This window comes from Toxotes jaculatrix, chromosome 18, assembly GCF_017976425.1.
Source record: "Toxotes jaculatrix isolate fToxJac2 chromosome 18, fToxJac2.pri, whole genome shotgun sequence".
NCBI classification, from domain to species: domain Eukaryota; kingdom Metazoa; phylum Chordata; class Actinopteri; family Toxotidae; genus Toxotes; species Toxotes jaculatrix.
Window position 1 is genome coordinate 5,709,307 of NC_054411.1, and position 12,393 is coordinate 5,721,699.

The 12,393-nt window shown below is 41.4% G+C and overlaps 1 protein-coding gene across 1 annotated transcript; it reads left to right on the plus strand.

The window, feature by feature from the left end:
- The first annotated feature begins 572 nt into the window (after positions 1-572).
- fmnl1a (formin-like 1a) lies at positions 573-12,393 on the plus strand. Its single transcript, XM_041062134.1, has 25 exons — positions 573-1,170; positions 4,197-4,280; positions 4,666-4,752; positions 4,850-4,923; positions 5,021-5,104; positions 5,203-5,346; positions 6,032-6,140; positions 6,410-6,486; positions 6,585-6,678; positions 7,033-7,107; positions 7,210-7,320; positions 7,850-7,999; positions 8,092-8,193; positions 8,855-9,488; positions 9,615-9,739; positions 9,838-10,040; positions 10,161-10,395; positions 10,484-10,552; positions 10,636-10,716; positions 10,803-10,932; positions 11,018-11,181; positions 11,278-11,379; positions 11,466-11,561; positions 11,749-11,863; positions 12,003-12,393. The coding sequence occupies exons 1-25, from the start codon at positions 985-987 to the stop codon at positions 12,065-12,067; spliced, it is 3,396 nt and encodes a 1,131-aa protein (XP_040918068.1). The 5' UTR covers positions 573-984; the 3' UTR covers positions 12,068-12,393.

Consider the following 12,393-nt stretch of genomic DNA (forward strand, 5'->3'; position numbering starts at 1 on the left):
TTACTATTTAAAGTTATATAAAGTTACTATTTCTTATTAATTACATTCATTTAAAACTCAATGAATGTTCTGTAGAGGCCACAAATACAGCAGCCCTGCGTGCAGTATTTGGCTTTAAACACGGGGGGGGCGCTGTTGGACAATCTTCTCTGCTCAGCATCTAATCTTTACCTGACCCCCTCACTTGAAGGGAAATGACCAAAAACAAATGTAACCCCAGGCCCATGCAATGTGAGCTGGCTTCAAGAGACTGGATGGCTCCAGTGTAGTGCAGGTGGACTCATGGTTAAGTTTCCTTTGCTTCACTTTACATCTTTTTCTGCTTGCTTAGCATATGTTTCCCTAAGCCTGGACACTCACTGCTTGCTTTCTTCCTTTCCTGTACAACCTTATCTTTCTCATCATCCATCTACTGCATGCATGATACACCTAACAGTTACAGTGTTTGTCTTCCACCCTGTCCTCCGCCCCAGGTTCTATTGCTGCTATGCACAGGAAGTAACTCTTCTGCTTTTCTGCTTCTGCGGTTTCTGTCTGTGTTACATAGTGTGTCACACTCCCTTCTCCTTCCTCTCACATGCACAGCCCTCTGTGCTAACCTCACCAGAGCTGTTCTCGGTCAACTCTGTCAACTAGCATAGAGAAGAGTGAGTTGAGAAATTGGTGCTTCTTTCCTCAGAGCCCAATAGGCTCCAGTAAGGTAATTGTAAACAGAGAGTAACTGGTTGATGAGAGAACAGAGGACATGAGGAAAAACTACCTTCTCTCATCACCCGCCCTGTCCTCAGGACCAAGGCGGAGGCAGTAGGCGAGCGGCTTGATGTTCTTCTCACTGCAGACCCAGAGACTTGGTTTGCTTTAGGCCCGCTAGTCTTCGAGTCACTTGGAGTGTCCACTTTTTGTCACTGTTTTGGAATACACCCATTTCTCAGGGGAAGGTGTTTGTGTAAAGCTTTCCCCCTGGATTACTTGTGGAGATTAGTGATGGGGAATGCGGCTGCGGGGGGCTTGGAGCAGGAACCGGCTGAGGGCCGAGAGGCCAGGAACTCAGTTGGGGCAGCTTCAGGAATGAGTGAACCTACACCAGTCTTACAGAAGAAGCAGCCGGCTCCCCCAAAACTGCCCATGCCCCCAGAGGAGGAGCTGGAGGAGCGATTCAACGTGGTTCTGGTGAGTGGCTGCACAGGAGACAGGAAGGCACACACCCTTAATGCAGATGAAAACACAGAGATTATGCAAGCCAGGCTTTCTGGCAGAGGTTAAGGGAACTATTCCAGAGGCACAGAAATAATAATTCACATCCAATTTATCATCTGTAATTTTAAGTTGTTCTAAGTAAGAGCTCTGAATCCTGTTTGTCCAATGAGTCAGAGAACATTTATGCTCTCTGACTCATTGGTGCTGCCAAAAATCTATTTCAAATCAATACAGATTAAATATGGAATCTGCCTTTAACCATATGTCTCACAACCTTTTAGAATATCTAAATCTAGAGGCCCATTTGTCTGGTGCATATAGAGACCCAAAGTTTGCAAAATATCTGCTTTCAACATGCTCTAGCAAAGAGTCATTTTGCCCAATCATATTTGCTCAAAGGTCATCAACAGCTGCTCCTTTCAAAATTGAAATTTCACAACAAATACCATATTATCAACAAGTTTCCAGATTCATCAAAGTACTTTTTTTCTGCACTGTTTGATTTGAAAATGTCAGACAAGGAACAGAGTGATTAGTGCATGCACAGGCTGCTGGCCCCAAGGGGAAGTTGAGCAACACATTTACATGAGAGAGACCATAAGACCGGAAAGCAACCATTTCACCATTCTTTCAACAGTCTTACAACAATTCGGAAAACATAAAGCCACAAAATAAATCCTCAAGCATTTGTGACATCTTAAAGCATAAGGCATTAAAACAAGTTTTTTAGAATCAGAGATGCTGAAGCACCTCAATCTTTGATTATATTTGCTAAATATCAGTGTGTAAGAAAAGAAAAACCACAAGAACAAAAATCTGTTTGTTCTGCTCACACATGAAAACAACAACAACAACAACAAAACATTCCTTATCATATTTTTTGATGCTGCATGAAAGTGTTGCATCATGAATTATTATAGGGGCAAAATCTACTCTTTTGTCTCTGGATGAACAGCATAAATTGTCCAGGAGCTAAACCAGTTTACTTGTGCTTGATTTAAAACACAAGTGAAGCACAGATCCACATAAACGGACTAACAACAGCAATTGTGTGTCCTCCCTGAAGTACAGTAAAATACACTTCACCAAACCAAGTTTGTTTGTCATTTATTTAAAGGCATTTTTAAAGGAAACAAGCAAGATTCCTTTCACAGTGACACTCGTGGCATTTATTGTAACTAAAATGAAAAAAGGCAAATAGGTTTTTATCTGGTGATGCCTTAACAATTACTTGAAAAGTAGCACACAAAAAGTTGACAGTTTGAATTTTTAAAGCTCTATCAAGTAGAGTAACAATCACTGTATTAGTCAATAAAAACTGGCAATATTAGACATGCACACATTATACACATGTAAAATGTATGTGGCTAAGCTATTACAAAACATAAAAAGGTCATAACATCTGAGGACGCAAGTATTGCGGCTTTAAGGTTAACTGTTTCACAATATCTGTGTGACATATTCCGCTCACTTGGAAAGAGACCATCGATGGGTTGTGCCATTTCAAACATTATATGAAAGCATGACCTCATTTCCTCTTTTTGCAAAATACTTCCAATCTAAATTTCAGAAAGATGTCATTCTGTACTTTTCTTAAAGGAGAGAATTCAGATGTTAAAGTGTGCATCACTAACTCACAAGGAAATGAGAAGTGGACTTTCCTCTTCATTTCAACATCGTGCCAAAACTGAAGGTCTTTATACTTATGCTCATGTAAGTTCATACAAGCGAACGTGCGCACAAAGTGAGCCTCTTTGAGTTTATTTGGTTAGTGCCATACCAGGAAACCCACAATGAGACCTCTCCCTTGCCCCACCAAGGATGAGGCTCCCGCTACCCAGCAGTAAAGCAACGGGCCATTTCCGTTTTTGCTTCTCGTTTTTTTTTTTAAGGTGTGAAAAAGAAACTACAAACCATTGCTTGAAACACACACTGGTAGATTTTAGGTCACCACCCAGTGCAAGAGGAAGTGATCAGAATGGTAAATAGTAAATTATCACCTGAGTATTTGGATCGGGTTTGTGAGTGGTGATGGGGATGGTGTTGATTGCAGCAATGTTGTGAATCTGGAGAACAAATAAAAACAAAATAATCTTAGAGTAACAGTTGTTGAGAGACACCCTTGCGCTTCTTCTTTTTTCTGTCTTTTTCGCCACATACACTCCCGTGTTTGGATCTGAATTATTCATAATACTTAATTTGGATTCATTAAACTATTCATTTCTTAAGTCTTTTGAATGGGCGAATAATCTTTATATCACAGGTCAGACATTTTGCTGTGGGTTGAGGGTGATAATTCAAACTGAAACTGTTAGGGTGCGAATATGTCAACTCCTTAAACGTTTGCGTCAGCCTACTCCACAGTTGTGAAGGTGGGGGCTTCTTCTTCTTCTTCTATGTAAAATTCTCCATATAGCTGAGAGAATTATAGGAACATTATGTACAGTTTATGATGGAAAGATATGTTATAATGTAAAAAAAAATGTAATTTTTGTTGAATGTTTATATAAACTAAAAATATTGCAATAGTTGACATGTAAACCTTGGTGAAATTAATAAAAAAGTAATGAAACCAACTAAGAAATAAAAAATGGTTAGTAGCGCTGTGAGTTTTCTTAATTTTAAATGTGCCTTGTTTCATCAACATCTTTATCTTTATTAAATGTTGCATTGTAGTGTCAACTTTGACATTTCATCATCAATTGCACAGTCTTTGGATTAGATCAGTGGAATAATTTCTTTGTTATGACCACATAAGGACCAAAAATATTTATTCTGAGGTACATGGTACCCACTGACAACCATCAATTCATACATGCAAACACTGAGTCATCTGCACTTCCGGCAGGTGGTGAACACCCTTCTGCTTTATACTGAAAATGCGCTTGTGGTTTTAAAGATTTTAATGTTGTTGCATAAGCGGGAAAGATGAATTATCACAAATAATATTTTCTTGCTTAACAAACATGAAAAAACAACTCTCTTTTTTTTTCTTTCAGAGCCACATGAATTTACCTCCAGATAAACTGAAGCTACTGAGTCAATATGACAATGAGAAGAAATGGGAATTAGTCTGTGATCAGGTAAGAGCATGCATTCTATGTTGCTGTTGTTGATAATGAGCTGGTTTTGCGGTTCCACCTCAGCAAATGTCATCAAACTGAGCAGGAGCCGTGAACTGGTATCTTCAATGAGCCAGAGTTGACACAAAGTACATAAACACCCAAAGTGGATGCGTGGTGAAGAGCAGAGTACAGTGAGAAAACTTTGCAGCACAGTTTCTGTGGTGACAAGCGGTTCAGGCGTCGGCATGGAAACAGAGAGCAGTTTGTTTCTGTTGTACTAATAACGTCAGAGGCTGCAGCACCAGCAAATGTCTCCAGTTCAGTTTTTGTTTTTGGGTTGTTGATAACATTAACTGTCAAAAGCTAATTTTGACTCAGTTCTCTGTGAATATTTCTTTCCCAGGAGCGTTTCCAGGTGAAGAGTCCCCCATCCACTTATCTGACCAAGATCAAGAGCTTTTACCAGGATCAAGGAGGGGTGTCTCGCAGGGTCAGTGTGAAGCACCATCCTCCTTTTGTATTTGACACATCTTCAGTTTCCTAGCTGCACAGTGGAGTCTTGACTCTTATATCTTCTGCTTCTTCAGCATAAGAAAAGGATCCAAGAAGCAACTCAGGTCCTTAAAGATTTGGAGATATCACTTCGCACCAATCACATTGGGTGAGTCCTACTTGATGTTTATTTGATTATTTGATGTGGAGTGTGATTTTATGCAGGTTTTGTTTCACGCTTTATTTTGCTTTGGGTCTTTTTGTAGATGGGCCCAAGAGTTTCTCAATGAGCATAATAATGGTTTGGATGTTCTGGTGGAATACTTGTCCCATGCCCAAAGTGAAACCTCGTGAGTACCAGCAGAGCGTGAAAAACAATCTCAGAATCTTTTACAGTAAAATTATTTGTCACCATGCATGCTTACTTTTGTATTTCTGCCCTTTGTAGATTTGATGTGGAGAGTGTTGAAAATGGGGGAACCCTCTCAGACAGAGGAAAGCCGGCAGAGAGGTCGATGGAAGATTTGACCAAGAGCTCCAGCAGCTCTCATTCACATGGGATGACCAGAGCTGCTCGTGCACTGACTGTAAGGTAAGAAGCTGCAGACAAGCAAGACTCTTCACAGCATCTATGAGAAAAAGAGTTTTAGAGAGTAACATGATTGTATTGATAGCGCAGTCCACATCATGAATTTCTATTACAGAGTAACTTTATAGCTCATACATTGTACATTTGAACAGAAAACAGTATTCTGCAAGGGAGAAGTGGTGTGTTGGAGGCATGTTGTGGTGTCACAGAGGTGCCATGTCATTTTCTCAAAGAAGCTGAACTGTGTCAAATCCAGCAATTTTTGTAAATGAAACTAACAGTGCAGCTGGCTAAATGGCTTTTGTTACGTGATCAACATGTCTTCATTATTAATTGTATACCAGAGTCTGTCATGAGCTATCTTACTGTTAGACTTTTCCTCCAAAGTGACACTTCACAAAAATTACCTTGATTACTCACATTCTCCTTCTTTCAAGTTTAGCTCCTTTGTACAGTGTGTCATTCTTTATTTTCCTCCCTCCTGATGACACATTTCAGAGGTCAGATGCAGTGGATGTCCAAAACAGTGCCGAAAGTTGTGATATACTTAGCAAACTGCTAGATGTGCTCAAAATAGTTTTGCATGTATCTCAGCATTTCTGGTCCTCAACCTCAAACCGTCTTCACATACAGTAACTTCTTCTAAAGTATCCGTTCATGTGTCCATACACTTGTTATCCCTCTACAGAATAAGCTCCACTCTGGCGAGCAAAATGCATAAAAAGTCCCATTCATCCAACCAGAGAGATGACGTACATGTGTGCATAATGTGTCTGCGAGCCATCATGAACTACCAGGTAGAGTCTTAACATCCCATGCTTTACTTACCATGCAAAAATGGTGCTTTGGGTTCTGTGCTTTTTTTTCTTTTGTTGATCCCACTTTGGCTCCACTTTTCCTTTTGCTGTTTCACTTGTCTGACTGCTTAGCTGAACGGAAGAAAAACACAAATTTAATCATAATATTTTGCATCGAAGTTTTTTTTTTCCCTCCGACTAAACACAAACACTTTCCCTGCATCTTTAAACATAGTGGGCAGCTCCTTATATTTTCCCTCTACTTGCAGTCTGGCTTTAACCAGGTGATGAGTCACCCACGCTGTGTGAATGAGATCACCCTCAGTCTCAACAGCAGGAATCCCAGGTGAGGGATTTTGTGCTTGAGAAAAAGTGTGTGTTATCTGTCTGTCTGTCTGTCCATGTATCCATGTATATCATTATCATTCTCCTTTGCTGCGACAGGACCAAAGCTCTCGTGTTGGAGTTGCTGGCTGCCGTGTGTCTCGTCAGAGGAGGACATGACATCATTCTCTCTGCCTTTGACAACTTTAAAGAGGTGAACTGAGTTTTTATGAGTAAATTCATCATAATGTGAAGGGCTCATTTGACTTTGACTGTTGTTCATTTAGTCATATCAGTGTTTCAGACATCCCCTCTTTCATTAGTCATCCTGCGACTCACATGCACTGCGGTCATAATTTTAGCAAGTGTAGAACAGTCACGCATGTGCGTGTAATTCTAAATGCAAGTATAGAGCAGAGATAAGAATATAACGGTTCATGTTGACCATAGAGGGCTCCCACACGTAATAGATATAAAATGTCAGAGATGGGCTTGTTTTGCATTTGTGCTCCCCTATGCCCCCATGTGGGCCACAATTAAAAAGCATTTTCTGATGTTTTTTTCTCAGGTGAGCAAAGAAAGGAACCGCTTTGAGAAGCTGATGGAGTACTTCATCAATGATGACAGCAACATTGACTTCATGGTAGGTCTACAAATGTGTTACCTACACACCGGCTAACTATTTCACAAATAAATTAAGGGACTGTTCAGTTGTAGAAGTACTTGATATTGTGTCTCTTTCCAGGTGGCTTGCATGCAGTTCATAAACATTGTGGTCCATTCCGTGGAGAACATGAACTTCCGTGTCCATCTACAGTACGAGTTCACTCACCTGGGATTAGACAAGTACCTAGAGGTGAGTAGACATGCTCATCCTGTTTACTTTTTGCTGAATACAATTTCTTAAAAAAAAAATCAATATCAAAAATAAAAATCAAATAAAAAGAAATCACATAAAATAAAACAATATCATATTTACCTCATGAAAAAAAGCATGGGGTAAATACATTTTAGGTTCATCAAATTTTTGCTAATTCTCTATACAGCTTGGCTTACAAACATCTTGTTTGTGTTTCTGTAATTTAAATATCAGCTATAAATTTATATTTAAAGGTGAACAAGAATCATTCCTTATCCCAATTCAGAACATGATTCAAATGATGTGGTTTCAGTTGTTTATAGCTTATAGCTGTCAGTTCTTCAACACATACAGGAGATCTCAGTTGCAGAATAATAACTGATGCATTAATCTATGTAAATATGTACATTGTTACTGTAAACATGCAACAGAAATATTATTATATATCATTATTCTATATCATATATATATATCAAGTAACAGTATGTTCCTATAATACATCATTTTATATGTATTTGTGTGTTAGCATCTGAAGCAAACGGAGAGTGAGAAACTGCAGGTCCAGATCCAGGCCTACCTGGACAACGTGTTAGATGTAGGAGCCCTGCTGGAGGATGCTGAGAACAGAGGAGGGGTGCTGGAGCATGTGGACGAACTGCAAGAACACAACACACAGGTCAGCCACAAAACTGAAATATCAGTGCAAAAAAAAAAAGAGAGTCTGATGTTGTGATGTTAAAGCAATGTTGTCTGTGTGCTGTGTTACAGCTGAATGCCCGGCTTCAGGAGATTGAGAGTCAGACGGCAGGGCGAATATCCGAACTTGAGACTAAGCTCATGCAGGCAACCAAGGAGACCGAGCTACTCAAAGTAAGTGCTGCTCCATGACATGTACAGTGTTTAATAAGATTAATTAGCCAAGGAAGGTGGGCCATCTGCATAGTGATTAGTTATAATGAGGTCAAAAGAGTGGCAGTTCACTTTATTTTAATAATCTTAATGTGAAAGTTTTATCACCTTCAGTATATTGGCTCTATGAATGGCAATGGCTGTTGGTCTGATGGTCGGTCGGTCCTCTGCTTTGATCCAGAGTGAAATATCCCCACAGCTAATTGATGGATTGATATGAAATGTTGAGCAGACGCCTGTGGTTCTGAGACGGTGAATCCTAATGACTTTGGTGATCCCCTGAATTTTCTTCGAGCACCACCAACAGGATGACTTTTTTATTTAAGAGTGAAAGTAGATGGTCTGCTGTGAAGTTTTGTACACACATTCATGACCCCTTCAGGATGAATTGTAATAACTTTGGTGATTCTCTCACTTTTCTTCACGAGGTCTGCATTTTATTTTGTCCAGTCCAAAACTGATGGCACTTCCATCACCTTCAGCTGTATGTTGTGTTTTGTGCTAATTAGCACACACTAAACTCAGATGGTAAACATGGAAACATTATCTCCATACAAGCCGGGAAGACAGACTGTGTATCATATACTGTTTGTGTGTCTGTATTTGTCTTCTTAACTTCTAGGAAAGCCTGCGAGAGTCCTGCTCCCAGGTTAGTGCTTTGCAGCAGAGAGAAAGAGAGCGGGAGCTGGACAGGGAGAGGGAGAAGGACAGGGAGCGTCTGAGCATCTCTACCCCTCAAACCTCCTCAGAGCTGGAGCAGAAGATCCAGGAGCTGCAGGACAAGGGGCTGATACGACTGGGACGCAGTGCCTCAGGAGGTCTGGACATCCAGGTTGTGCCTGTCACAGTGATAGAATATGTCCAAACCCCCGCCCCAGCTTCAGCCACTCAGTCCAGTGCTCCGAGCCCTGTTGATTCAGCCTCCCCAGCAGCCAGCACCCATGCCCCTCCGCCACCTCCTCCCCCTCCGCCTCCCCCTCCCGGTGGTCCAGGACAGATTGCCTCTTCTCCTTCGTCACCCACCCTAGCAGCACCTTCTTGTATTGTGCCTCCACCTCCTCCACCCCCTCCAACCTTTGGAGGAGGTCCACCACCTCCTCCTCCCCCACCTGGTGCTGGACCCCCACCTCCTCCTCCCCCACCTGGTGCTGGACCCCCACCTCCTCCACCCCCACCTGGCGCAGGACCGCTACCTCCACCTCCCCCACCAGGTGCTGGACCCCCACCCCCTCCTGGAGCTCCAAATACTCAATCTGGTGAGGAGTTTGAAAGAAGAATCTGTACTAGTACTAGAAGTACTAGAATCCGTCATGAGTTGGTAGCAAAGGATCAGTAAAGATCTTAAGTGTTTAATCAGTCCTTTTCTTTTTCTGTTTCCTCAGGGTTTAAGAGCAAGAAGCCCATTCAGACCAAGTTCAGGATGCCATTGTTAAACTGGCAAGCCTTAAAACCAAACCAGGTGACAGGCACCGTCTTCAACGAGTTAGATGACGAGCAGGTCTTAGGGGTAAGAACATGCATCCTTTTCCACTTGTACTGTACAGAATATCCTGAGAGAAAACTGTTGTTTGATGTGAACATACTTGAAATGAAAAACTTTATCAGGAGCTCAACATGGAGATGTTTGAGGAACAGTTCAAGACCAGGGCCCAGGGTAATCCAACAGACCTGTCCAATATGAAGAAGAAGGTGGTCCAGAAGGCCCCTACCAAGACATCCTTGATTGAGCCCAACAAGGCCAAGAACCTGGCCATCACTCTACGCAAGGGAGGAATGGAGCCATCTAGTATCTGCACTGCCATCGAGACGTATGTGCTTCTGTTGCATTGTTTAATATCCTGCTTATAAACAGACTCATCCAATCCTCTTTAGGGATCTTTCTCTTTTACACTAACTGATGTTTTGCTACTCACTACTGTTTTGCACAGGTATGATCAGCAGTCTTTGTCTATAGACTTCCTGGAATTGCTCGAGCCCTTCATACTGTCAGACTTTGAGATGAAGCTGCTGCTGAACTACGAGAAGGATGGCCGTCCTCTGGACGAGCTGACCAACGAGGACCAATTTATGTTACGCTTTGGGAAGATTCCTCGTCTGAAGCAGCGAATAAACACTCTCACTTTCATGGGCAACTTCCCAGACACTGTCAAACGTCTGCAGCCGGTCAGTTTGTCAAATGCATTGTACGTTGTGTTTGAAGAGAGTGTGATTTTAACAAGATGGATTGATTTTGTTTTTACTTCATCCACAGCAACTGGACTCCATCATTTCTGCGTCCATGTCCATCAAGTCTTCAGTCAAACTGAGAAAGATCTTAGAAGTAAGTAAAAGACAATATAACATATTGATGTGGCTTCCAAGTGTGTGATTTTTGCTCAGGTCATCTCATGCGTTTCCCCTCAGATTGTTCTCGCCTTCGGTAACTATATGAATAGCAGTAAGAGAGGTTCAGCGTACGGTTTTCGGCTGCAGAGTCTGGACCTTGTAAGTAGTTTTTGTTTGTAGATTTACTCTCTCACTTTAAGAAAACATAAAATCAATTCAGCTTTACCAATGTCTGTGCTTTTCAGCTGTTGGAGACCAAGTCCACTGACCGCTCACAGACGCTACTTCACTTCATCACCAATATCATCCAGGAAAAATACCCAGACTTGGTCAACTTCCACACTGACCTACACTTTGTGGACAAGGCAGCGCTGGGTACATGCACACACACTCAGGCTGTCCAGTTATGGAGCTATATAAATCAGGAATGGTACTAAACTCACTTCTCTTTCTTTGCCAGTATCCCTGGATGGCATTCTTCAGGATATCCGCTCATTAGAACGAGGAATGGAGATGACCAAAAAGGAGTTCCTGGTGCAGGATGACAGCCCAGTGTTGAAGGAATTCATCAAAACCAACAGTGAGCAACTGGAATCTTTGATCAAAGACAGCAAGACCGCACAGGTTAGCCCACAGTTCATATCAAACTTACACACAACTGTGAACAACATTTTATCACATTTTAATACACATACATTCGCTCTGCCCGTCTTCCTCCAGGAGGCTTACCTCTCTGTGGTGGAGTATTTCGGAGAGAACCCCAAAACCACCCAGCCTTCCATGTTTTTCCCGATATTTGGGCGTTTCCTAAAGGCCTACAAGGTGAGGATGTGTGGTAGGTTTCTGATATTTATCCGTTACGGTGTGCTGCATTGAATGTTAATCGTTTTTCCTTGGACTGAACACAGACAGCACAGCAAGAGATTCAGCAGAAAAAGAAAATGGAGAGTGAGAGCACTGTAGAAAAAGAGAAGCCATCTCCCAATAAACCTGGAGCACAAAAGGTAAGAGATTTAAGGCTCAGCGTAAAGGGATTATGTACCATAGATTTGTACTGACTGGTAATCTGTAATAATGTCTTATGTGTTATTTCAAATGATATCAGTTTTTCAGAAATATTTCATACAGCAAAAAGCATCATGTAAAACAACTGATTATAAATGGCTTTTATTTTTTTTAAACTTTTACTAGGGGCCTATGATGCCCAAGATGCCTCAAATGGACCTGATAGCAGAGCTGAAGAAGAGGCAGGTAAAACCACAGGTACGCGAAGGGAAGGACGGCGCTCTGGAGGATATCATCACAGGTACGTTAACGCGTCGCTTCCTGGAGGAGACACGTGGGGAGATTTTAATATTGCACGTGCTGCATGTTTGATATTTAAATGCAGTTGAAATTCTACCTTCTTCTACCATCTCAGTAAGCCTGTCCTTGCTCTGCTACAGATCTGAGAAACACACCATTCAGGCGGACAGATGGTCGACGGCCAGCTCAACGCCAGGACACTTGATCCACTTCCGGTCCAAGACTTTTTTTCTTTTTAAACAAATGTAACTGGAATCACAGTCAAGCATACAGACAAAATAAAAATCTTTAAAGGGTAATGTATATACAGTATATCAAAATATATAGTTATCCATATGGCATTGTGTATTTTTGGCAACATTTTAGTGTGACTTTGTTCTGTAAATAGAATTGGGTTGGAACTATTTGATATTTTTAGTGCAACAGTCCATGAATGAATTAGATTCCACATCTTGCTAAATAAAACAATTATTTCTGTGGCGCCTCATGTCTACCTATTAAAAAAAAAAAAAAAATCCTAAATAATAAACC